Source organism: Neoarius graeffei, chromosome 28 (assembly GCF_027579695.1).
Source record: "Neoarius graeffei isolate fNeoGra1 chromosome 28, fNeoGra1.pri, whole genome shotgun sequence".
NCBI lineage: Eukaryota > Metazoa > Chordata > Actinopteri > Siluriformes > Ariidae > Neoarius > Neoarius graeffei.
The window spans coordinates 36,934,306-36,962,176 of NC_083596.1; the positions used below are offsets into that span (position 1 = coordinate 36,934,306).

General features: G+C 43.6%; 1 protein-coding gene across 6 annotated transcripts in view; it reads right to left on the reverse strand.

The window, feature by feature from the left end:
* The window catches only part of garnl3 (GTPase activating Rap/RanGAP domain like 3), a 323,893-nt gene that overhangs the window by 31,617 nt on the left and 264,405 nt on the right, over positions 1-27,871 (reverse strand). For 5 of the 6 annotated variants that reach the window (XM_060913215.1, XM_060913211.1, XM_060913214.1 and 2 more), the window contains 5 exons: positions 16,817-16,925; positions 16,651-16,696; positions 15,538-15,644; positions 15,150-15,265; positions 8,577-8,699 (listed from right to left, as the gene is read on the reverse strand). In XM_060913215.1, the coding sequence (XP_060769198.1) occupies positions 8,577-8,699; positions 15,150-15,265; positions 15,538-15,644; positions 16,651-16,696; positions 16,817-16,925 (501 nt within the window). The remainder of the gene's footprint in view (positions 1-8,576; positions 8,700-15,149; positions 15,266-15,537; positions 15,645-16,650; positions 16,697-16,816; positions 16,926-27,871) is intronic. The other variant, XM_060913213.1, reaches the window with a different exon arrangement.

Here is a 27,871-nt window from a genome sequence, read left to right on the forward strand (position 1 = left end):
CTGATTTTGAACTGTTTACTGAAGAGATGCTTCGGGTCTTCGATCAGGCGGACATCAGTACAGACGCAGCCAGAAAGCTCATGTCCATCCGGCAAGGAGGAAGCGTCGCAGACTACGCCATATCGTTCCGGACGCTCGCAGCAGTCAGCGGATGGAACGAGGCTGCCCTGGTTTCAGCCTTTCACCATGGTTTGTCTGACCCCATCAAAGACGGCCTGGCCTCTATCGGATGCCCAAGTGACCTCGAAACTCTGATCTCACATGCTATTCGTCTTGACAACAGGATTAGAGAACGCCGCCAAGTCCTGAGCCTCCCCGGCCTCACTGCCTCAACATGGAGCCCGTCTACCCCCTCCAGTGACTGTCCAGAGCCCATGCAAGTGGGTCGTACTCGTCTCTCCGCATCTGAGAGGGAGCGCAGAAGGAGGGACAAGTGCTGCATCTACTGTGGCAAGCCTGGTCATTTCCGAGCATCATGTCCCGAGCTCTCAGGAAAAGGACCGCCCCGTCCAGCTGAGGGAGGGTTGTGACGGGGCCTACCATCTCTCCCGAACTCCCTGGCCAAGGAGTCTACCTCCCGGTCTCCATCTCCTGGGGTGAGTCCGTCCACTCTTGTCAAGCCTTGTTAGACTCCGGGGTGGCTGGAAACTTTATGGATGTTCACTTCGCCCAAAGTATCAATGTCCCGACTGCTCCTCTTGAAATCCCGCTGTCTGTGTCTGCCCTCGATGGCCAAGCTTTAGGTGACGGAAGAGTCACCCAAGTTACTTCTCCAGTCTTTCTCCAGTCTCAAGCTCACAAAGAAGAAATATCCCTGCACCTTATTCACTCACCAGAGTTCCCGGTGATTCTAGGCCTTCCTTGGCTTACCCGTCACAACCCTCGTATAGACTGGGTAACAAGCCAGGTTGTGGAATGGGGTCCTGCATGCCATGCCTCTTGTCTGCTCTCTAGCTCTCCTGTGTCTCCTGCCGAGCCTCCTGATCTCACCGAGTTATCTCAAGTTCCCACAGAGTACTGGGACCTCAAAGAAGTCTTTAGCAAAAGCAGGCCGCCATTCTTCCTCCGCACCGTGCCTACGACTGTGCCATCGACTTGCTCCCTGGGACTACCCCTCCTCGAGACAGACTGTTCTCCCTCTCTCAGCCAGAATGCAAGGCCATGGAGGAATACCTCAAGGACACCCTGGTCTCTGGGTTCATTCGACCCTCCACCTCACCTGCTGGTGCCGGCTTCTTCTTTGTTGGCAAGAAGGATGGGGGGCTCCGACCATGTATTGACTACAGGGGCCTGAACAAGATCACTGTGCGCAACCGCTATCCCCTTCCGCTGATGTCCACAGCATTCGACCTGCTCCAAGGTGCCACCGTCTTCACCAAGTTGGACCTACGGAACGCATACCACCTCATCCGTATCCGACAGGGAGACAAGTGGAAGACTGCCTTTAACACCCCGTCAGGGCACTACGAGTACCAGGTGATGCCCTTCGGACTCACCAATGCACCAGCTGTTTTTCAGGCCCTAATCAACGACGTCTTGAGGGACATGATTAACCAGTATGTTTTTGTCTACCTCGACGACATCTTGGTATTTTCCAAGACCTTGCAGGAGCACCGCCACCATGTTCGCCAGGTTCTCCAGAGGCTGCTATGGAACAATCTGTTTGCGAAGGCCCAGAAATGTGAGTTTCATGTCCCCGAGGTCTCCTTCCTGGGATTTATTGTTTGGATGGGACAACTGCAAATGGACCCAGCCAAGACCCTGGCCGTCCGGGACTGGCCCACTCCCAAGTCCGTCAAGGAGGTGCAGCGGTTCTTAGGATTCGCTAACTTTTACCGCAAGTTCGTCAGGAATTTCAGTTCCGTAGCAGCACCCATGTCAGATCTCACCAAAGGGACTGGTGGATCTTATGTCTGGTCTCCTCAGGCGGAAAAGGCATTTAAAGACCTTAAGCACCGCTTCTGCACGGCACCCATTCTGGTCCTCCCGGACACCTCCCAAACATTCATCGTGGAGGTGGACGCCTCGGACAGTGGTGTCGGCGCGGTGCTCTCTCAATGTTCGGAAGGAAAGTTGCACCCCTGCGCATACTTCTCCCACCGCCTGAGCCCTGCGGAGTCCCGGTACGATGTGGGGGATCGAGAACTGCTAGTGGTCAAACTGGCCCTTGAGGAGTGGAGGCACTGGCTGGAGGGAGCGCAACATCCATTCCTGGTTTGGATGGACCACAAGAACCTGGAGTACCTCCAGCAAGCCAAGAGACTGAACCCACGACAGGCTAGGTGGGCCCTGTTTTTCAGTCGTTTTGACTTCACCCTATCGTACTGCCCCGGCTCCAAGAACACCAAACCTGAACACACTGTCCAGGCTGTTCTCTGCCACTAACAGGGAGAGTGAAGTCGGGCCTATTATCCCTGTGTCCCGGATTGTGGCCCCTGTCCGCTGGGGTGTCGAGGAGGTCGTGCGATGAGCTCAACGCCAGGACCCCGGTCCTGGGACGGGGCCACTGGGCCTCTTGTACGTCCCTCGTCAAGCCCAGGCCAAGGTTCTCCAGTGGGGTCATTTGTCCCCTCCCACCGCCCACCCGGGAGCTCGGAGGACCCTGGACTTCTTGAAAAGACGCTTCTGGTGGCCAAGCATGGAGAAGGAGGTGAGGTCATTCATCCTGTCCTGCGAAGTGTGCACCAGAAGCAAGAATCCACGACAGCATCCCCAGGGCCTCCTGCACCCTCTGCCTATTCCCTGGCGTCCCTGGTCTTATGTGGCGGTCGACTTTATCACGGGCCTTCCAGACTCACAAGGTAACACTGTCATTTTGGTAATAGTCGACAGATTCTCTAAGGCCTGCTGCTTCATACCACTGTACAAACTCCCTTCTGCTCTTGAAACAGCCAAACTCATTTTCACTCATGTCTTCCGAGTCTTTGGTCTCCCGCAGGACATCGTCTCAGACCGGGGGCCCCAGTTCTCCTCCTGAGTGTGGCACGGGTTCTGCAAGTTTATTGGAGCCACTGCCAGCCTCTCCTCTGGGTTCCACCAGTCCAATGGCCAGACGGAGAGGCTCAACCAGGACCTGGAAACCACCCTGCGAGGCCTGGCGATGGATAACCCGACTACATGGAGCACCTGGCTGCCATGGGCAGAGTACGCTCACAACACCCTGCAGTCATCGGCCACCAGGTTATCACCGTTCCAGTGCCAGTTCGGGTTCCAGCCAGCCACCTCTGTTTCCGGACCAGGAGGAGGACGCTGGGGTGCCCTCGGTCAATCAGTACATGAGACGGTGTCGCAAGACCTGGAACAAGGTCAGGAGGACCCTCATCCAGACTTCCAGGTCCAACCAGATTCAGGCCAAACGCCATAGAAGGCCTGCCCACGTTTTCCGCCCAGGGCAGTGGGTTTGGCTGTCCACCAAGGACCTTCCACTGCAGGTGGAGAACCGCAAGTTTGCTCCTCGCTACATTGGCCCCTTCAAAGTTGTGCGCAGAGTGAACCCTGTCTCCTACCGGCTCCAGTTACCACAAACTCTTAGGATCAACCCTACATTCCATGTTTCCCTGTTGCGGCCCATACTGTCGTCCACGTATGCCCCTGCCCCTAGGAATCCCCCGCCCCCCCCGCATCTTCCAGGGTCAGACTGTGTTCACTGTGCGCCATCTGCTGGACTCCCGCTGGGTCCGTGGCGGGCTTCAATATCTGGTGGACTGGGAGGGCTATGGCCCTGAGGAACACTGTTGGGTCCCCACCCGGGACATTTTAGATAAGGAACTTTGTCGGGACTTCCATTCGGCCCATCCGGATCGCCCTGGGAACGTCAGGAGACGCTCCTGGGGGGTCCTGTTAGGACTGGGACTGTTTTGGCCTCTAGAGGCCGCTGTTATTTCCTTTTCTTGTCATGTTTGTTTTGGCCTCTAGAGGCCGCCAATGTTCCTGTGTTTTGTGTTTGTGTTGATTACCTGTTTGTCTTCATTATCGTCACCTGTGTTCAATTTATTTTGTGTATAAATACTCCTCTGTTTGTTCCCTAGTCACGGAGTCTTTATGCTATGCTGTCTCGTGCTAGTTTCCTCTGTCCCATGTACCTTGCCTGTGCCCTTGTGTTTTTGATATTTTTTGCTTTCTTTGAACTTTGTACTTTTGGATCTTCTGAGCGTTTTGCATTTTTGCCTTTTCCTTTTTTTTGGACTTTGAATTGTTGGATTTTTTATTTTTCCTTTTGTCATCTCAGCGTTGGATTATACTTTTTGTTTTTTTTTTGCCCTGGATTGTATATAGTGTATATAGTGTAAATAAACTGGGTTTTTTTGATACTCTATTTTTGCCTCACGCCTCTACACTTGAGTCATTCCCCTGGTGGCCTAGTGGGGGTTTGCTGGATCATTACACCAGCGACCCGGGTTTGATTCCCAGCAAAACCCTAACAATACTAGCTATGAAGCTTATTTATCTATTGCGTGTGTGAATACAGGTATAGACATGCAATGCGCCACAATAGTTTATATGGTCTAAATATAGGCTAGTGACAGCTCGAAGCCAAGCAGGAATTTATAGCAGCTCCATACTTAAGAGAATATGGTGATGCATCGACCTGAATTTCGATGGCTTTTGCGACATAGGGAACCCGATAAGTGCAAAGCAACATCTCATAAACACCTGACCACCAGACAATGAAATTTGTATCTTTATTTACATAAGAGAGATGGGTTTTATCCAGTGATTACCCCCCCCCCCCCCCCCCCCATCCGTCTTGTTTTTTTTTTTCGGGGGTTTTTTTGGGGGGACCTTTTTTTTTGGGAGCGTTTTTTTTTTTCGCGCCCGCGCTCGTGTCGCCCCCCCCCCCCCCCACGTTGGGCTCTGTATTAGCCAACAGAATGTTAACAGCTTTACATGGTCGTTTAAACATTTCTCGTCGTGTGTTGTACGTCGCGGACACGGCCCATTATAAATTTGCTGTTACCAGAATGGCAATGATCAAGTCGTAATGTATTACTTAAGACTCTGTGTAATGTCATAATAGTGTAGTACTATGGTCGTAAAGTCTTTTTGATGACTAGTACAACGTTCCGCTGGCAGGATTGTGCATATTATGGGGCTACGACAAGTTAGGCACACACACACACTGATGACGTCACCTACGCAACTTTGGTATTGGGCTTCCCCATCCAAAATGTTCACACACACACACCCCCCCCCCCCCCCCCCCCCCCCGCCCGTCTTGTTTTTTTTTTCGAGGGTTTTTTTTGGGGGACCTTTTTTTTGGGGGGGGACTGTTTTTTTTTTTCCGTGCCCGCGCTCGTGCCGCCCCCCCCGTGATGCCGCCCCGGGCAGCTGCCTGGTCGGACCGCCCCCAGGACCGCCCCTGAGTGCCTATATATATATATATATATATATATATATATATATATATATATATATATTAGCTTTGAATGTCTTTACTCTTCTAGTTAATCAGCTTGCATGGTCTGAATCCATTTTACATAAACGGTGTTGGAATATTGTTGGCATAGTATCGGGTTTGAGTCTAATGCAACATGTGTAGCCTGTGTGTAGCCTGTAGATTCTTTTCAAAGCAATCGGGCTCAAAATGGTCCTTGCAAACAACAGAATTTCTACCAAAGGAGGGTGTTTCTAAAGTGTGACCAGTTCCCAAGTTGTGTACCCACTGTTTAGCAAGTTGTTTACATTGCTCAGTTGTTGGCAATGGAACACAGAAAAAATGCTTTCCCTTATTATCATGTTTATTATTTTTGCAACCATAGATTTTGCACGCCACCATTTTTCAACAATGTTTACTCCATCTGGCTCCATCGCGGTGTCAGGAGCAGCGAGCCAATCAAGATACAGGAAACCTATCAACAATTCTACGTCATGCTGACCTTTGATACCACCCACAAAATGGAAATATGGCTGTGCCCTTAAATGGAACTTAAGTGAGCGAGAATACAAAAGAATGTTAAAGCACCGCTTTATGTGACACAGTGAGACAATACAGGGTAGTCAAAATGCATTTGTGCAAAATGTATAATCACAGAGCTCCTTGCACGCGCTTTGCAGATGCAGAGGAGAGCCCCATACTTAAGAGAATATGGTAATGCACCGACCTTATTTTTGATGGCTTTGACAGTATGATGTCTGTACGTATGAAAGAATGTATGTACGAAAGACGAACATGTGCCACCACAGGGAACCTCACCGTAAGTGCAAGGCAACGTATCTCAAGCACTTGATCAGCAGACAACAAAATTTGAATCTTTATTTATATAAGATACTGTGGCAGTGGGGGCGTGGTCAAGCGGGTTTGTGAATGGAAAGCGAGGCCAGGGAAGGTGAGTGACAAAATGGAAGCACCTGCTGTTAATTAATGTGCTGTCTGTGTGTGCTCTGTGTGCAGTGAGAAGGAGGAGATAAAAGGGGAGAGCAGCAGAGTGTGAGGTTCTCTTCCTCTAACTGACATCTGTGCTGTGGCACAGATTGTATTCGTGAAACTGCTGAAAAGCATGTTTTGGTTGATTTTGTGGTTTTGAAATAAAACGAATGTAACTGTAATACCGCCTGACACTGAAACCACTGCTAGATGATCCTCTGCCAGCTCAATGGCCTGATCCAGCAATGCCAGGCAGTGGCACTCGACCCATTCCACCATCTCCCTCGGCAGCCGAGCGATGGATTGCTCCAGCGCCACCGTGTCGATGATTTCCTCGACATCGTGGTTCTCTGCTCTCAGCCACCGCTGGCAGGCGTCCCGCAGCTGCTCGCCGTAGGTAAAAGGTCGGCCGACCTCTTCCAGCGTCAGGTCCCCAAAGCGCTGCTGATGTTGCTCCGGGGAGTGACCGACTCACTGGAGGATCGCGCACTTCAGGTTGGCGTACACCAGCCGGTTCTCTGCGGGCAGTTGCTGGGCGGCGAGTTGTGCTTTGCCGGTCAATAGTGGTAACAAGTGGGCTGCTCGCTTCTCGTCTGGCCACCCCCATGCCTCTGCTTGAAGAGATCCAGAAACGCCTCTGGATCATTGTAAGGCCCCATCTTGGTGAGGGTGATGTGTGGGAATCCCACAGGCTCCATGGCTGGTGTATCTGCAGGGTTAATGAGATGCAGGAGTGCCTGGTGGTCATCCTGTTGTGCCTGCAGCAGTGCCTCAAAGCGCCACTCCTTCTCAGTTCTCATAGCAACCAGCACCTGGTGCTGGTTCTGCTTGGCGTCAGTGAGGGCATGGATCAGCTCACTAAATGGTGAGGACTCCATAGCAACGGCTCTTTTTCCAGCGTCTTTTTCGGCACCAGTGTAAAGATTTTCCCTAACACAAGGGACACTGGAACAGGCAGGCGGTATTACGGTCACGCCCGTTTTATTTCAAAACCACAAAATCAACCAAAACACGCTTTTCAGCAGTTTCACAAATGCAATCTGTGCCACAGCACGGACATCAGTTAGGGGAAGAGAACATCACACTCTGCTGCTCTCCCTTTTTATCTCCTCCTTCTCACTGCACACAAAGCACACACAGACAGCACGTTAATTAGCAACAGGTGCTTCCACTTTGCCATGCACCTTCCCTGGCCTCGCTCTCCATTCACAAACCTGCTTGACCACACCCCCGCTGCCACAGATACATATAAGATAGACGGGTTTTTATCCAGCTGTTATTTTTAATTTGCTTTTTAGAAAATAACATGGAATTATTTATTAACACATTTTACATTAAATAATCGTGACAGTTTCATATAAAACTAGTTAAAAGTTTTATTAGTTCACTACCTCATTGGACAATTGATAGTTTCTGTCACGTAAGGGGACAGATGGATGTAAGTGCAGGAAGAGTTTTATTGAAAGCACGCTAGCAAACAAATCAAAAACGTAGACAAAGACAGAGTTGAATAACAGGTAGTGGTCGAGTGAGGCACAGACAGGATATCAGAGGTAATACAATAATCAGAGTCGAAAAACACAAACTGGGTCAAAACAAGAAAAGCGATACAAAATGCAAGGCTTTCACAAAGTCTGTGTGTTACTGAGAGTCCTTATATACAGTATATGCGCTGTGATTGCACTCTAATCAGGAACAGATGCATGCTATTTAGTCCTAATGGCATGCGCGTGCTTTGCCATCTGTGGCTGCACACTCCTGAGCTCTAATGTGCATGGACGTGACAGATGTAACCAGACAACTGTTTGACATATCAAGTTTGATATTCGATTGTAACTATATAGTAATGCTGTAAAATGAAAGCGCTGGTTCACTGCTGTCCACCAAGCACCCAGCGAGTCACATCATAATAAATGGCATGGTGTTGTTTCTGGCGTATGGCATGTGGTATCAAAGAAAGGAATAAATATGTATATGTAACTACGATGCATATCTCATGATTGGTGTCAGTGTCACAAGACAATGCAGCAATTTATTGACGTGAAATACACTACACTACACAATTCGATGGTTCATATGCTATATTATTATTATTCTACTCAGGTCGATTTTGTGCCCTTGCTAATATTTTGCTCATACACTCATCAGGAGCCGTGATGCACACATTGTTTTTAGTGTGTGTACTTGGTAGATGTTTATGTGTGCGCATTACCTGCCCTATCCGAACAAATTCCGCCTGGCGTGCCTCCTCTTTCTTGCGGGCCGATTTGGGTGATTCAGGCAGCACGTCACTGAAGGAGCGACGGTTTAACATATTCTGTGGAGAAAAGGGAACCTACAGGAGCAGTAACACAAACACACACACACACAGGTCTTAGAGAAAGACCCAGGGGAAAAAAAGCAGAAATCCAGAACAGGGAAGCATAGGCAAGAGGTATCAGAGCAGGCACTGGGTAAGAAATGGTTGTTAGGAAACAGCATTAAATGTTTAGATTATTCAAATTAAAAACCATAAACCTAGGGCCTGGGAAGCAGTGACTAAAGCCTAGGGGTGCAGTACTGTAGGTTTTTATAATTGTTGACATTTTTCAGTTAGAATCAGCCATAATAATATGAAAAAGAGCCATTCATTCATTTTCTATGTCACTTATCCATTGAGGGTTGAGGGTGAGCTGCAGCCAATCCCAGCTGACACTGGACAAGAGGCAGGGTACACACTGGACAGGTCACCAAACAATCATGGGGCTAACACAAAGAAATAGACAGCCATTCACACTCACATTCACACCTATGGACAATTTAGAATAGCTAGTTGACTATATCTACTCTTCACTGATTCCCACTCAAAATTAGCATTGATTATAAAATACTACTATTGAACTATAAAGCCCTGAAGGGTCTTGCGCCATAGTACCTGAGCAAACTTCTGGTCTTTTACGACCCGCCATGCCTACTTATACTAAGGTCACACATAGTTGGTCGATATGTAAGAACCGTGGTTGGGGCTACCGTGGCCATTCTGGCAGACTTTGGAGGTGATCAATTGGCACACATAGCCGGTTGATCACTTCTGGCTGAAATTCTCATCACTTCGCTCCTGTGGAGAACGGCCCCATATAGACAGTCTAAGGCTACGTTTACATTAGACCGTATCTGTCTCGTTTTCTTCGCGGATGCACTGTCCGTTTACATTAAACCGCCTGGAAACGCCGGGAAACGGGAATCCGCCAGCGTCCACGTATTCAATCCAGATCGTGTCAGCTCCAGTGCTGTGTAAACATTCAGAATACGCGGATACGCTGTGCTGAGCTCTAACCGGCGTCTCATTGGACAACATCACTGTGACATCCACCTTCCTGATTCGCTGGCGTTGGTCATGTGACGCGACTGCTGAAAAACGGCGAGGACTTCCGCCTTGTATCACCTTTCATTAAAGAGTATAAAAGTATGAAAATACTGCAAATACTGATGCAAATACTGCCCATTGTGTAGTTATGATTGTCTTTAGGCTTGCCATCCTTCCACTTGCAAGTGGTAAGTGACGTGCGCTGGGATCACACACACAGCGGCTCAGTCCCGAAAACACTGCTAGTGTGCTTCACTCACGCGCTCTGTGAGCTGCGCAGGGCCGGAGTGCGCACCCTCCAGAGGGCACTCGCTGTTCAGGGCGGAGTGATTTGGAGCGCAGGATGCCTGCGGAGCCGAGCGTATCCGTGTATTGGTATTGTTGTGTGCACGCAAATCGTGTATTGGTGTTGCTGTGTGCACACTAATCGTTTTAAAAACGTTAATCTGATGATCCGCTGATATGGTCTAATGTAAACATGGGCTGAAGATACACTTAGAAGATGGCTCTGGACACTTACAGTTTTGCTACAATGGCTTAGGACTACAATTACCATGATAACATTAGGACTGCAGTTGTCATGAACAGTCTTGTACTCAAGTCACCATCAATGAACAGCTGATAACTTCAACAAAACAGACTTCATGTTAAAACTATAATGAATTTCCTGGTTACATGATTGCACTTTGTGACTATATAGGACACAGTTATAGAAGCAAGTTATTCATAATCACACTATCTGTTATTGCACAAATGAGGATGGGTTCCCGTTTGAGTCTGGTTCCTCTCAAGGTTTCTTCCTCATGTCATTTCAGGGAGCTTTTCCTTGCCACCGTCGCCTCAAACTTCCACATTAGGGATACATTTATTAGTTCATATGTTTAAAATCTTTATTTTCTGTAAAGCTGCTTTGCGACAATGTCTACTGTTAAAAGTGCTTTACAAATAAATTGATTTGGCTTGACTAATCCACATGTCTCTGGACTGGGGCAGGAAACCGGAATACCCAGAGGAAACCTACATAGGCACGAGGAGAATATGCAAACTCCACACAGAAAGGCCCCAATTGGCCAGCAGGCTCAAACGTAGAACCTGTTTGCTGTGAGGTGACAGTGTTAATACTGTACCACCGGGCTGCCCAAGGCATTAAATATATCCATCCTTCCATTATCTATAAGACTTATCCACCAGGGTCAAAGGGGAAGCCAGAGCCAATCCCAACTGGCTTTGGGCAAGAGGTGGGGTATAGATCACCAATCTATTGCAGGGCTAACAAAGAGACAACCATCTACACTCATATTCACACTTATGGGCAATTTAGAGTAGCCTCGATGTACAACCCCGATTCCAAAAAAGTTGGGACAAAGTACAAATTGTAAATAAAAATGGAATGCAATAATTTACAAATCTCAAAAACTGATATTGTATTCACAATAGAACATAGACAACATATCAAATGTCGAAAGTGAGACATTTTGAAATTTCATGCGAAATATTGGCTCATTTGAAATTTCATGACAGCAACACATCTCAAAAAAGTTGGGACAGGGGCAATAAGAGGCTGGAAAAGTTAAAGGTACAAAAAAGGAACAGCTGGAGGACCAAATTGCAACTCATTAGGTCAATTGGCAATAGGTCATTAACATGACTGGGTATAAAAAGAGCATCTTGGAGTGGCAGCGGCTCTCAGAAGTAAAGATGGGAAGAGGATCACCAATCCCCCTAATTCTGCGCCGACAAATAGTGGAGCAATATCAGAAAGGAGTTTGACAGTGTAAAATTGCAAAGAGTTTGAACATATCATCATCTACAGTGCATAATATCATCAAAAGATTCAGAGAATCAGGAAGAATCTCTGTGCATAAGGGTCAAGGCCGGAAAACCATACTGGGTGCCCGTGATCTTCGGGCCCTTAGACGGCACTGCATCACATACAGGCATGCTTCTGTATTGGAAATCACAAAATGGGCTCAGGAATATTTCCAGAGAACATTATCTGTGAACACAATTCACCGTGCCATCTGCCGTTGCCAGCTAAAACTCTATAGTTCAAAGAAGAAGCCGTATCTAAACATGATCCAGAAGCGCAGACGTCTTCTCTGGGCCAAGGCTCATTTAAAATGGACTGTGGCAAAGTGGAAAACTGTTCTGTGGTCAGACGAATCAAAATTTGAAGTTCTTTATGGAAATCAGGGACGCCATGTCATTCGGACTAAAGAGGAGAAGGACGACCCAAGTTGTTATCAGCGCTCAGTTCAGAAGCCTGCATCTCTGATGGTATGGGGTTGCATTAGTGCGTGTGGCATGGGCAGCTTACACATCTGGAAAGACACCATCAATGCTGAAAGGTATATCCAGGTTCTAGAGCAACATATGCTCCCATCCAGACGACGTCTCTTTCAGGGAAGACCTTGCATTTTCCAACATGACAATGCCAAACCACATACTGCATCAATTACAACATCATGGCTGCGTAGAAGAAGGGTCCGGGTACTGAACTGGCCAGCCTGCAGTCCAGATCTTTCACCCATAGAAAACATTTGGCGCATCATAAAACGGAAGATACGACAAAAAAGACCTAAGACAGTTGAGCAACTAGAATCCTACATTAGACAAGAATGGGTTAACATTCCTATCCCTAAACTTGAGCAACTTGTCTTCTCAGTCCCCAGACGTTTACAGACTGTTGTAAAGAGAAAAGGGGATGTCTCACAGTGGTAAACATGGCCTTGTCCCAACTTTTTTGAGATGTGTTGTTGTCATGAAATTTAAAATCACCTAATTTTTCTCTTTAAATGATACATTTTCTCAGTTTAAACATTTTCTCAGTTTAAACATTTTATATGTTATCTATGTTCTATTCTGAATAAAATATGGAATTTTGAAACTTCCACATCATTGCATTCTGTTTTTATTTACAATTTGTACTCTGTCCCAACTTTTTTGGAATCGGGGTTGTAATCCAAATGTCTTCAGACTGTTGGAGAAAACCACAGCACCTGAAGAAAACCCATGCAGGCACAGGGAGAACATGAAAACTCCACAGAGAAAGGCCCCAATCGGCCAGGAGGTTTGAACCCAGAACCTTCTTGCTGTGAGGTGGCAGTGCTAACCACTGCACTACCACAAATATCCTTTATCTAAATAGCTGCATCTGCACAAGGAAGAAATATGTGATGGTGGAAAGTTAGGCCTTTGGGTAGCAACTGATAAAACAAAATGACTATCCAGTTATATCTCATCTCATCTCATTATCTCTAGCCGCTTTATCCTTCTACAGGGTCGCAGGCAAGCTGGAGCCTATCCCAGCTGACTACGGGCGAAAGGCGGGGTACACCCTGGACAAGTCGCCAGGTCATCACAGGGCTGACACATAGACACAGACAACCATTCACACTCACATTCACACCTACGGTCAATTTAGAGTCACCAGTTAACCTAACCTGCATGTCTTTGGACTGTGGGGGAAACCGGAGCACCCGGAGGAAACCCACGCGGACACGGGGAGAACATGCAAACTCCACACAGAAAGGCCCTCGCCGGCCCCGGGGCTCGAACCCAGGACCTTCTTGCTGTGAGGCGACAGCGCTAACCACTACACCACCGTGCCGCCCATATCCAGTTATATAATAATAATAATAATAATAATAATAATAATAGACTAAAATTGGTGATTCTCATTTTTCCACAAGTTACTGTATATATTAATTTAATTATTATTTAACTTAGGGGTTTTCAAAGTGTGGGAGAGTCAGCCCCCCCTCGGAGAGCAAATAAACAACAGTGCCCCCCCTACAATTTTTGTTGTTGCTATACTTAATGTTCCATTCGTATTTTTAAAAAATGGTTGTTGTACAAATTATTTTTTTCTTTTTCACATTTTAAACATCTGTGCTTTTTAAAACATCTTGTTTTACACATTTTAAACATCCCATAGCATCGTTAGCTAGCATCTCTTGGCAGACAACACACTGTGGCAGTGTAGCATCTTCAGATCCAGTCCATGAAAATCCAAACTTTAAATAATCGTGGTCATACTTCCTTCGTTTTTCAGTCCCCCAGGATTCCGCGGGCCTTTTTTGTGATTGTTGCGGGCTAAAATGTCTGATGTTGCGGGGGGTTTTCCAAAAAAATTGCGATGAAAGTTGCGGTGTTTTTTAGGTTTTTGTTGCGATTACATTGCGGGAGGAAGTGAAAGTTGTGAGATATTGTTGCGATTTTCTCTTTTTGTGATTAAAATTGAGTGATATGTTAAATATTAAGTTATAACTGAAAAACTATTGATTAAAAAAACAAAGAGAAATGGTCCTATAAACAACTTTACCAATATAAAAGATTACCAGGACTACAAAAATGCAGAAAAATAGGCTTTACTTATCCAAATGCACCTGTTGGTTCAAAAGTTAAAGTCCAGAGAACCTCACAGCACAACATGAAGTTACCTTAAAATATAATATAAATGCCTCAGCTTTCATGTAAGAAAAAAAACTATTAATACTAGTACTGTGTGCAGGCAGTCTCTCCTGAAGACTAAATTAAACAATAATTATAAACTAATAAAATAAATGGCTCAGGCTTCATAGAAGAAAAAAACAATTTGAACAGAATCTCACAGTATGATGCTGAAGCTGCCTAAACAATGGAAAATAAAATACCATTTTGGCAAAAATGTTGGCATCCATTAATTTCTTGTATTAAGTAAAAAAAAAATAAAGTGCACAGTCCTTCAGTGTAAACATAACACACTTTCAGTGTTGCCAGATACTGCTGACGTTTTCCAGTCCAAAATATGTTCAAAACCCGCCAAAATGCACTTGAAATCGCACAATCTGGCAACACGACGCGCATGCTGCTTCTCTTGAACACACGGAAGTAAGGCGGAAGGTAGTTTGTCGACGTCACCTCAAGACGACGCCAACGATTGGTCAAATTTGCGGGAAAGTTGCGGTGATTGGATATAATTGCAACACTGCCCTGAATTTGCGGGGATTGGTTGAATTTGCGCTGAAGTTGCAAATCGCAACATCCTGGAGGCTCTGTTTTTTTGCTTGGCCCAGACTTTGTCTCCTCACTCACTGTAGCTTTAGGTACTAAAAACCGATCCATTTTGTCTCTCACGTTGCGCCCCCCCCCCGAAGAACTCTGGCGCCCCCCAGGGGGGGTGCGCCCCACACTTTGAAAAGCCCTGATTTAACCAATCTGTATTTTTCACTTAGAATTTGGAGTGTATTAACTACTGTCACATATATGAAGAGAAAAAGTAGAGGAAAATTAAGGTGAGAGCACGATTAAGCAGTGAAAGATGACAAAGGAAAGGTGAGAGAAAGGTGAGCTTCTGCAGACGAGGAGCCAAGATAATGAGGAGTTATAAACAACAAAACGAGTCTGCTGTGCCTCAAGAACAGGATGCAGAGAAAAAGTGTTAATTAGTGCATGTACCTTGTGCAGGTCTGGCATGAGGTCTTGATACAGAGATCTAATCAGCATGTCAAGAGTCCGCTGACGTTTCTGAGCAAATGTAGGGGTCTCAAGAGTGGCTTTCTCTCCATTTATTACTGAGAGATTAAAAGTAAGTGTGAGCAAGAGAGAGCCATAAATACTGTGAGACAGACATGACAGACATTACAGGAAACCTCCACCTGAAAAACTAAATATGCTTATATTGAAATATTTGTGATGTGCTTAGTGATTCTGGTGCTAATTTTTAATTATAAATATTTGCTCTCACTTCTACCTTACTAGACAATAATATTGTCCTGCTAACATTCCAAATTCAAACAATACACTGTACATAAAAAATACAAATTAAAAAGAAGAGTGGACCAACATTTGACTAGTAAAAAGTCCCTGAACTCCTGGTGGTCTGTAAATACTGGCGGTGAGGGAAGGGGTGGTCCAAACAACGGCACACTCTCTTCTGAAAAAATCTTCAACCTGCAAAATATTAATATCACATTACAGGCATTTAGCAGATGCTTTTATCCAGAGCATCATACGACATAACCAGAGCAGCCTGGGGAGCAGCTGGAGGTTAGGTGCCTTGTTCAAGGGCACTTCAGCCATTCCTGCTGGTCCAGGGAATCGAACCTTTTGGTTCCAAAGCTGCTTCTCTGACCATTAGGCCCTGGTATCCCCCATATTCATTACCTCTGTCAACTTTGTTGGAAGAGATAATGTTTTTGCCTCTGTTTGTCTGTTTGTTTGTTTATCTGTTCCCAATGTAACTCAAAAAGGAGTAAACGGATTTTGATGAAATTTTTAGGAAAGGTGGGCCATGGGTCAAGAAACAATCGAACAGATTTTGATGCAAGTCTGGATATGTGGCTTGGTGAAGGTATACACTATCAAGTACCCTCCTAGTTACACCATGATTTCTCATCCTTGGGGTTGGGAACACCGGTCATCTGTGCTAGCAATCTTAAAGTTCCACACAGATAAACTTTAGTTTTAGATCATTATTTTGTTTTTAAATAATTAAAACTAAAAGCATTACTGCAGTACTACTAAAAGTCATTATATTTTTTCTTAAATGTCATTAGCCTAGGCCCTAGGCTATTTACTTAGTTTGGAGCACCAGTTAAGCCCATTTGAAAGGAGACTGATTGGCCAATATGCACGATAGGTGCATATGTGTGATTTCACAAAGGGTGATTCATGAAAGTGCATTTGTAAAATGTGTTCACTGTGTAAAAGAGAAAGCCATGTATGATCTTTCCCTCTTTGATGTATGACGGTTAAGTGTCATTTCTTACCCTGCATATGCAGGAATATGGTGTGTGTGTGTGTGTGTGTGTGTGTGTGTGTGTGTGTGTTTAATACAACAGCAATGCAATATCCTTTAGTTTTGGTTTTTCAGAGAAACAGGTCATGTCAAAAATGCCACTGATCAAACAACTGTTGATGGCAAATTTTAAATATAACAACTCATACAGAAACATACCTATAGCTGTCATTCTGACTACTGTATCTAACTAAGGCAAAAATATCTGGCAAGTGAGTTAAGGATAACTAAATTACCTTTTTAATGTAGAGGAAACAATACATTTTAACTGCCCTGCTCTAAATATGTCAATTGGTCTAAATTATTATTTTGTGTAAAAGGATACGTGTGAAATGAGAACGGATCATAGAGGGCTTGAAAGATGGTGAGGCATCATCTCCTTCCTGGAATACGATAGTGACGATGTCATTCCCGATATGTCTCTTTCTCTCCACCTAAATGGCCAGAAAGAAAATACATTAATATCAAAATATTTCATTCATTGATTCTATTATGTACATTTAACTAACTAACTAAATAAATAAATAAAGTTTCCAGATGCTTTACCACATGTCTGCCTGACTGCTGCTTATGAACTCTGCACTGTTAAAGCATAGTTAGTCTACACAGTAAGAGACACAGGTTATCTAAATTACTTATTCTAAATTATAAGCACAAGTTAATTATCTCAGGAGAAACACTGGTGGTAAGCCCTTAATTTCAATGCAGCAAATTTACAAAAACAGAAGAAATACACAAAAATACAAATCTAAAAACCTAAAATATATAGTAACAATCATGATATAATAAGTCTTCAATAAGATTACAAACACATTTGACTAGTTTTGTGATTATACTAGATATATGATTTTACAGTGCCTTGCAAAAGTATTCATCCCCCTTGGTGTTTGTCCTGTTTTGTCACATTACAAGCTGGAATTAAAATGGATTTTTGGAGGGTGAGCACCATTTGATTTACAGAACATGCCTTCCACTTTAAAGGTGAACATTTTTTTTTTTTTATTGTGACACAAATAATAATTAAGATGAAAAAACAGAAATCTGGAGTGTGCACAGGTATTCACCCCCTTTCATATGAAACCCCTAAATAAGAGCTAGTCCAACCAATTCACTTCATAAGTCACATAATTAGTTGATTAAGATCGACCTACAGTATGTGCAATCAAAGTGTCACATGATCTGTCACATGATGTCTGTATAAATCAACCTGTTCCGGAAGGACCCTGACTCTGAAACACTATTAAGCAAGCAACATGAGAACCAAGGAGCACTCCAAACACGTCAGAGACAAAGTTGTGGAGAAGTATAGATCAGGGTTGAGTTATAAAAGATATCCCAAACTTTGAATATCCCTCGGAGCACCATTAAATCCATTATAGCAAAATGGAAAGAACATGGCACCACTCCAAATCTGACAAGAGAAGGCCGCCCACCAAAACTCACAGACCAGGCAAGGAGGGCATTAATCAGAGATGCAACAAAGACACCAAAGATAACACTGAAGGAGCTGCAAACATCCACAGCACAGATTGTAGTATCTGTACATAGGACCACTTAAAGCTGTACACCCCACAGAGTGGGGCTTTATGGAAGAGTGGCCAGAAAAAAAGCCATTGCTGAAGAAAACATGATTGGAGTTTGCCCAACAGCATGTGGCAGACTCCCCAAACACATGGAAGAAGATTCTCTGGTCAAATGAGACAAAAATTGAATTTTTTGGCCATCATGGGAAATGCCATGTGTGGCACAAACCCAACACCCTGAGAACACCATCCCTACAATGAAGCATGGTGGTGGCAGCATCATGCTGTGGGGATGTTTTTCATCTGCAGGGACGTTTTTCATCTGCAGGGACAGGAAAGCTGGTCAGGACTGAAGGAACGATGGATGGCACTAAATACAGGGCAATTCTGGAGGAAAACCTGTTTGAGTCAGCCAGAGGTTTGAGACTGGGATGAAGGTTCACAGTCCAGCAGGACAATGACCCTAAACATACTGCTAAAGTGACATTGGAGTGGTTTAAAGGGGAACATTTAAATGTCTTGGAATGGCCTAGTCAAAGTCCAGACCTCAATCCGATTGAGAATCTGTGGCATAACTTGAAGATTGCTGTACACCAAAGCAACCCATCCAACTTGAAGGAGTTGGAGCAGTTTTGCCTTGAGGAATGAGCAAAAATCCCAGTGGCTAGATGTGCTAAGCTAATAGAGGCATACCCCAAAAGACTTACAGCTGGAATTGTCACAAAAGGTAGCTTTACAAAGTATTGACTTTGGGGGGTGAATACCTATGCACACTCCAGATTTCTGTTTTTTCATCTTAATTATTGTTTGTATCACAATAAAAAAAAAATGTGCACCCTTAAGGTGGTAGGCATGTTGTGTAAATCAAATGGCGCTAACCCCCCAAAATCCATTTTAATACCAGCTTGTAATGCGACAAAACAGGACAAACACAAAGAGGGATGAATACTTTTGCAAGGCACTGTATATACAGTGGTTTCATAAGGTATTCAGACCCCTTCTAGTCCTGGGTATGACTTTAAACTGCAACCAGTGGTGAGTCTCAGGTCTGGGAGGACTTGAGTATTGGGGAAAGTGGAGATACCTCTTAATCACCACTGCTCCCAGGTCCACTCTGACCTGGAGTGGTAGCACCTGCCTGAGTTCCAGCTATGGGTTAAATAGTACATCGCCAATAAGGTGCTGGCAGCAGGGCACTTTTCGGTGCAATGTGGCAGATGAACCCAACAGGGTCAATGACACACCACCAGATGGTATGCGGAAGAGCCACTCAAATGGCCAATGGATGGCATCATTCATTCATGGCACCACTTGGCATCAGGTCTGGAGGTCCAGAGAGACAACATGATGTAGGCATGACATCGTTTGTCTTACCTTACTGTGCAAGGCCCTTTGCTAGGAGAGGAAAATAGTATACAAGAGCTCATGAGGCCAGGCATTCCATGGCGGCTCGGCTGGGCCATTAGTGCTGCCACTGTGGATGGCTCTGTTGCTCTGGTGCGGGCCTCGTGGCCCATCTGTGTTTCTGCACATCATAATGAAGCAGCCATCATCGCTAGCAATAGGCAGCCGACGACAGACCCCTTCTGTTTTTGTACATTATAGATTTAATTTTTAAATGGATTAAATTTACTTTCTTTGTCATTAATCTGCATTAAATAATCTACCATGACAAAGTGAAAATATGTTTAGAAAAATTCAGCTACACGTCCATTAAAAATTAAAAACTCTCTCATCGAGATAAGTATTCTGACTTATGGCTAAGGCACTTCAAATTAATTTCATGTCCATCCTGTTGGCTTTCATTATATTTGTCTTGGCTGGAGTACACCTGTGGCAATGCAACTGAAGGGACATGATTTAGAAAGGCACATACTGTATATATGTGTGTATATAGTCCCAAAATTCACAGTGCATGTCAGACCAAAGACCAAGCCATGGAGGTATTCTCTGTTGGCCTTTGGAATCAAACTGTGTCGAGACATAGATCTGGGAAAAGGTACAAAACCATTACTAATTATTTAAATATTCCCAGGAGCACAGTCAGCACCATCACTGAAATGGAAGAAGTTTGGAACCACCAGGGTGGATCCTACAGCTGGCCATCCAGCCAAACTTAGTAACTGGTGAGAAGGGCCTTGGCCTAGGAGGTGAACAAGAACCCAATGATCACTGTAAATAAGCATCAGTTCTGGAGAGATGGAAGAACCTGCCAGAAGGACAGCAGTCACAGAAATAATCCATCAGTCAGGCTTTTATGGACAGAAGCCACTCCTGAATAAAAGGCATATGACAGACACTTAAGGACTCTAAAGGCATGAGCAAAAAAGATTCTTTGGTCTGGTGAGACAAAAATGTCACTCATTTGGCTGCTTCACCTGGCAAAAACCAAATACTTCTCATTAACTGGCTAATACCACCCCTATGGTAAAGTACGGTTGCACCAGCAGAGAAGAATGAATGCAATGAAATACAGAAAGGTCCTTGATGCAACCTGCTCCAGAGTGCACACAACCTCAGACTGGGGCAATGGTTCGCCAAAACAACACTGGAGTGGCTTCAGGGACAAGTCTCTGAATGTCCTTGAGTGGCTCCGCCAAAACCCAGACCTGAATCCTATAGAACATCTGTGGAAATACCTGAAGGTGGCAATTCACAGGTGTTCCCCATCCAATCTGAATGAGTTTGAGGGGACCTGCCAGGAAAATGAGAGAAACTGCCCAAATCCAGGTGTGCAAAGTTTGTAGAAACTTACCCAAGAAGACTCAACAAAGTGAAAACACACTTGTTTTCTCATTGTCATTCTGGCTTATTGTACACAAATTGATGGCCAAAAATGGTAAATTGAATCAATTTTAAATTAAATCCATAACAGAATAAAATGTACAAAAACCAGAGTCTGAATACTTTGTGAATCCACTGCATATCTGGAAACTGTTCACTCAGATCTAGGCCACACACAGATGTTTGAATTGTTTGTATCGTACACAAGAAAGAAGAAAGAAAAGAAAGCACAACTTTATTCATCACACACTTGTGAAATTTCCTCTCTGCATTTAACCCAGTGAACACACACATGCACAATGAGCACACACACATACCCAGAGCAGTGAGCAGCCATGCTAACAGCACCCAGGGAGCAGTTGGGAGTTAGGTGCCTCGCTCAAGGGCACCTCAGCCCAAGGCCATCCCATATTAACCTAACCTGCATGTCTTTGGATCGTGGGGGAAACCAGAGCACCCAGAGGAAACCCACGCAGACACAGGGAGGCTCCACACAGAAAGGCCCTCGCCAGCCACTGGGTTCAAACCCAGAACCTTCTTGCTGTGAGGCAACTGTGCTAACCACTTACACCACTGTGCCACCAAGTGACACTGGTGTGTAATGGTAATGTCAAAACAATCAAAAATGTCAGAAATTATGTAATTGCCATGAGTCAGACACCCAGTGCACATGCCCTGAATGTCCTTTTTAAATGTTTTCACAATTTTTTGGGGGGCAGCAAACATTTGGGAAACAGACTGAAAACACTAGTGTGGCCAAAACATAAAAACAGTGTTTTTAAAATGGCATGTGGGCGTGTGCATTAAGACATACAACCCTGATTCCAAAAAAGTTGGGACAAAGTACAAATTGTAAATAAAATCGGAATGCAATAATTTACAAATCTCAAAAACTGATATTGTATTCACAATAGAACATAGACAACATATCAAATGTCGAAAGTGAGACATTTTGAAATTTCATGCCAAATATTGGCTCATTTGAAATTTCATGACAGCAACACATCTCAAAAAAGTTGGGACAGGGGCAATAAGAGGCTGGAAAAGTTAAAGGTACAAAAAAGGAACAGCTGGAGGACCAAATTGCAACTCATTAGGTCAATTGGCAATAGGTCATTAACATGACTGGGTATAAAAAGAGCATCTTGGAGTGGCAGCGGCTCTCAGAAGTAAAGATGGGAAGAGGATCACCAATCCCCCTAATTCTGCGCCGACAAATAGTGGAGCAATATCAGAAAGGAGTTCGACAGTGTAAAATTGCAAAGAGTTTGAACATATCATCATCTACAGTGCATAATATCATCAAAAGATTCAGAGAATCTGGAAGAATCTCTGTGCGTAAGGGTCAAGGCCGGAAAACCATACTGGGTGCCCGTGATCTTCGGGCCCTTAGACGGCACTGCATCACATACAGGCATGCTTCTGTATTGGAAATCACAAAATGGGCTCAGGAATATTTCCAGAGAACATTATCTGTGAACACAATTCACCGTGCCATCCACCGTTGCCAGCTAAAACTCTATAGTTCAAAGAAGAAGCTGTATCTAAACATGATCCTGAAGCGCAGACATCTTCTCTGGGCCAAGGCTCATTTAAAATGGACTGTGGCAAAGTGGAAAACTGTTCTGTGGTCAGACGAATAAAATTTGAAGTTCTTTATGGAAATCAGGGACGCCGTGTCATTCGGATTAAAGAGGAGAAGGACGACCCAAGTTGTTATCAGCGCTCAGTTCAGAAGCCTGCATCTCTGATGGTATGGGGTTGCATTAGTGCATGTGGCATGGGCAGCTTACACATCTGGAAAGACACCATCAATGCTGAAAGGTATATCCAGGTTCTAGAGCAACATATGCTCCCATCCAGACAATGTCTCTTTCAGGGAAGACCTTGCATTTTCCAACATGACAATGCCAAACCACATACTGCATCAATTACAGCATCATGGCTGCGTAGAAGAAGGGTCCGGGTACTGAACTGGCCAGCTTGCAGTCCAGATCTTTCACCCATAGAAAACATTTGGCGCATCATAAAACGGAAGATACGACAAAAAAGACCTAAGACAGTTGAGCAACTAGAATCCTACATTAGACAAGAATGGGTTAACATTCCTATCCCTAAACTTGAGCAACTTGTCTCCTCAGTCCCCAGACGTTTACAGACTGTTGTAAAGAGAAAAGGGGATGTCTCACAGTGGTAAACATGGCCTTGTCCCACCTTTTTTGAGATGTGTTGTTGTCATGAAATTTAAAATCACCTAATTTTTCTCTTTAAATGATACATTTTCTCAGTTTAAACATTTGATATGTCATCTATGTTCTATTCTGAATAAAATATGCAATTTTGAAACTTCCACATCATTACATTCCGTTTTTATTTACAATTTGTACTTTGTCCCAACTTTTTTGGAATCGGGGTTGTAAAAAAAAAAAAATCCAAACTCAGGAAAAGTAGAATCACAGATGAAGGAAAACAAGATTTCAAAATAAATGTTAACAGGGACATGAGTGTAACTTTCTAGATCGGAATGAGTGCACACTTATTAATGTGTTCTTGTTATAAGAATGTGTTATTTTTTTTAAATGTTAAACCTGTCGACAACATACAGTCCCAGTCAAAAGTTTGGACACACGTTCTAATTGGGTGTTTTTTGTTTATTTTTATTCATTAAAAGACACTCCATGTCTTAAAGTAATAATGGATGTCATTTCTTTTTACTTAGTTGAGCGGTTCTCGACATAATATGGATTACTACAGTTATCGAATAGCGCTATTTACTTTATTTTAATTATTTACTATTACTATAAACTAGTCCACTAATTAACTTTTGACGAGACACACCTGTTAATTGAAAAGCATTCCAGGTCACTACCTCATGAAGCTGGTTAAGATAATGCCAATAGCATGCAAAGCGTCAGCAAGATAAACGCTGTCTACTTTGAAGAGTCTAAAATATCAAACATATTTTGTTTTTTTAATCACTTTTTTGTTTACCATATAATTCCATATATGTTCCATATGTTATTTTATAGTTTTGATGTCTTCAGTACTGTTCTACAATGTAGAAAATACAAAATACAGAAAAAAATATGAATGAGTAGGTGTGACCGAACCTGACTGGAACTTTATATAATGTACAATAATTACATTTGCCAAATGCCAGCACACCATACACTAAGTACTGTATGTATGTATAAGTCTCTTATGCAGGATGTATGTGTATACATTGTATGAAGTGATCTAGTAATTATTGGAAGTGCCCACCTTTTCTTTGGTACAAGCGTGCTTGATCAAAATTAATGTATAGTTTTGTAGTGTGTGTGTGTGTGTGTGTGTAGTATGTGCTCTTTTCACAGCCATCACTAGTAAATGCAGACTGACAGTAAGAGTTCGAGTGGTGCTCAGTAAAGGGGATGTAAGGCCTTGAGCAAGTGCAGGTGCTTTCAAAAGTCTGCTGTTGTGAACTCTGAAAGCTCTGAAAGCTACAAGTAGCTCAATAGCCCTACTCATACTCAACCTCTGTCTGATCTGATAAACAGAAAGAGAATACGGCATAAAGGAAAAAGTGGAACTGATAACCAGTTTATATTATTAACAGTAGAGAACACATGAAAAATGTGAAGTGTTCAGCAGGCAAAGCAAGAGACAAAGCTAACAGATGCTTGGAAAATGTAAAAGTAAGATAAATCATCCCTGCATCAAAAGAAGCTGGTGCATGGCTTTTCATGTTTTTAACTGTTACTGTACAGTGGTGCTTGAAAGTTTGTGAACCCTTTAGAATTTTCTATATTTCTGCATAAATATGACCTAAAACATCATCAGATTTTCACACAAGTCCTAAAAGTAGATAAAGAGAACCCAGTTAAACAAATGAGACAAAAATATTATACAGGTAGTCATCGACTTATGACTGCGTTTGGTTACGACTGACCGGTCGTAAATCGATCTGGTCGTAAGTCGGCCTATGTTAAATGAATGTAAGTATATTGTGATGTGTAATGATATTGCAATCATCTTAAAGTCTTATTTTATCAACATTTTCTTATTTCATTACCTTGGCTCATTATTTGGTTTAAGTCAAACACTGCATACTACACTGCGTACAGTACAATTAGTTTAATATGTGCAAAACAAAAAATACGAAATACAGGTGTGAAAAATAGAAAACATTTTAGTTTGAAACATACCAAAATACAAATGTAAAACATAGCAAAATACAAAATTTAGTGACCGCTGGCATCACTGGTGCTTGGCTGTGGGTCGTCTACGTCATCATCAGCTACTGCAGCGCTCGGGCTGGTGGGAGCAGTTGCTCGTTTCATAAACCAGGAGCTGGGGCGGAAACTGTATGACGGAGTGCGCAAGGGACCGCGAGAGAGACTGTGCATGTGCCTGGAGCTGGGGCGGAAACTATATGACGGAGTGCGCGAGGGAGTGCGAGAGACACTGCACATGTGCCTGGAGCTGGGGTGGAAACTGTTGTACGCGGCAAGAGGTGCTGCCGGGAGCTGGGGTGGAAACTGTCGTACGCTCAGCTAGCTTAGCTGGGAAACACTTGCCAGTCATAACCAGACGGTCGTAAAGTCGATCGGTTGTAAGTCGCATAGGTCGTAAGTCGACGACTACCTGTACTTGGTTATTTATTTATTGAGGAAAATGATCCAATATTACATATCTGTGAGTGGCAAAAGTATGTGAACCTTTGCTTTCAGTATCTGGTGAGACCCCCTTGTGCAGCAATAACTGCAACTAAACGTTTCTGGTAACTGTTGATCAGTCCTGCACACCAGCTTGGAGGAATTTTAGCCCATTCCTCCATACAGAACAGCTTCAACTCTGGGATGTTGTTGGGTTTCCTCACATGAACTGCTCACTTCAGGTCCTTCCACAACATTTCAATTGGATGAAGGTCAGGACTTTGACTTGGCCATTCCAAAACATTAACTTTATTCTTCTTTAACCATTAGAATGACTTGTGTGCTTAGGGTCGCTGTCTTGCTGCATGAGCCACCTTCTCTTGAGATTCAATTCATGGACAGATGTCCTGACATTTTTCTTTCGAATTTGCTGGTATAATTCAGAATTCATTGTTCCATCAATGATGGCAAGCCATCCTGGCCCAGATGCAGCAAAACAGGCCCAAACCATGATACTACCACCACCATGTTTCACAGATGGGATAAGGTTCTTATGCTGGAATGCAATGTTTTCCTTTCTCCAAACATAATGCTTCTCATTTAAACCAAAAAGTTCTATTTTGGTCTCATCCGTCCACAAAACATTTTTCCAATATCCTTCTGGCTTATCCACGTGATCTTTAGGAAACTGCAGACGAGCAACAATGTTCTTTTTGGAGATCCTGTGCTTTGGCTGCATCTGTGTATCTCCTTATGGATTAGTGGGGAAGATGCCAAATATAGTATATACAAATTAAATATGTACTATCGCAGCACCAGCTGCTATAATTAAATCATAAGCCTGATTGTTCAAAATTCTAATCTATTATCACTTTAATTTCTATTAATTTGATGTGTCTAAGCTGTGACGGTGGATGACTCATTCTTATATAGACATTAGAAAGACATAATGCCCCTCCTTTGATTTATGTAAAAAGTATAGAATTATTAAGAGAGAGGAAAGGAGGGAAGAAGGTGATGCTCTGAGAGCACAAAATAAGATGAATTGCTGAGCTCTGTAGGTGAGTCATGTTACAATGTCTAACAGAGAATACAAAATGTTTCTTGAGAAAGCACACAAAGACGAGCAGAAGAAAATCAGAATAACAGAGCAGCAGAAATGATCATTGTGATGACCATGGTAATGACCTTATAGCCCATTTAATCTATTCTGTTACAAAATGGCTCATCTTTTGCCATATAAATGCTCTGCCTCTTGTAAAATGCCCCATCAGTTTCACTGTAGTTACTTACAGGGTATGTGCTTTGACTGACCTGTGGATCTAATGTATCTGCTCTGACACAAACAAGACAAGCAAGTGTCCTACTTTCATTTCAACTAGTGACCAAAACCACATTTCAACTTTCAGTAAGTACCATTAGTGACTGCAGTCATTCACATCATGACCTCTACCCAAGCAGCAGATGTCCTAGTGCCAGCCAATAATTTACAAAAACATGAATAAGATTAAATTAAACATTATGAAATGTAGTGATACTGCAGCGCCGTTTAATTCTCTAATCTGATTGGTCAGAAGGTGTTGACTTACAGAACCAGTCAGAAGTTTGTACACCCCTACTCATTCATAGGGTTTTCTGTATTTTGTATTTTCTACATTGTAGAACAATACTGAAGACATCAAGACTATTAAATAACATATGGAACAGATACAGGATTATGTGGTAAACAAAAAAGTGTTAAAAAAGCAAAATATGTTTGATGTTTTCGATTCTTCAAAGTAGCCACTGTTTACCTTGATGACGCTTTGCACACTATTGGTATTATCTTAACCAGCTTCATGAGGTAGTCGCCTGGAACGCTTTTCAATTAACAGGTATGTCTCATCAAAAGTTAATTAGTGGACAAGTTTCTTGCCTTCTTCATGCGTTCGGTATCAAACAGTAAATAATAAAAATACAATAAATAGACCTATTCCACAGCTGTCTAAAGTCCTTCCCGCACCATGCCCTTAAGGCACATTGGGTGGAGCTGATCTCCATTTCCGTAGCCCTCAGCCTCTCGCTTACACAGCTGCGGTTACAGTGGGGAGGCTAGTCCTCTGGTAACCACCAGAGTTTGACTCCCCACTCACATCTGTATTGCAGCGTGCCTTGCCAGACGGCAGTAGGTATCATTTTTATGATGGTCTTTGGTATAACCCGACTGCGAGTAGAACTCGTGATCTCTCGATTGAGAGGCAGGCGTGCTAACCACTAGGCTAGCTTGTGGTATTCCACAACTGTAATAATTCATATTATGTCAAGAACTGCTCAACTAAGTAAAGAGAAATGGCATCCATCATTACTTTGATGGATGAATTGTCTTTTACATTACTTAATAGCATTTAGCAGATGCTCTTACCCAGAGTGACATACAACATACCCAGGGCAGCCTGAGGA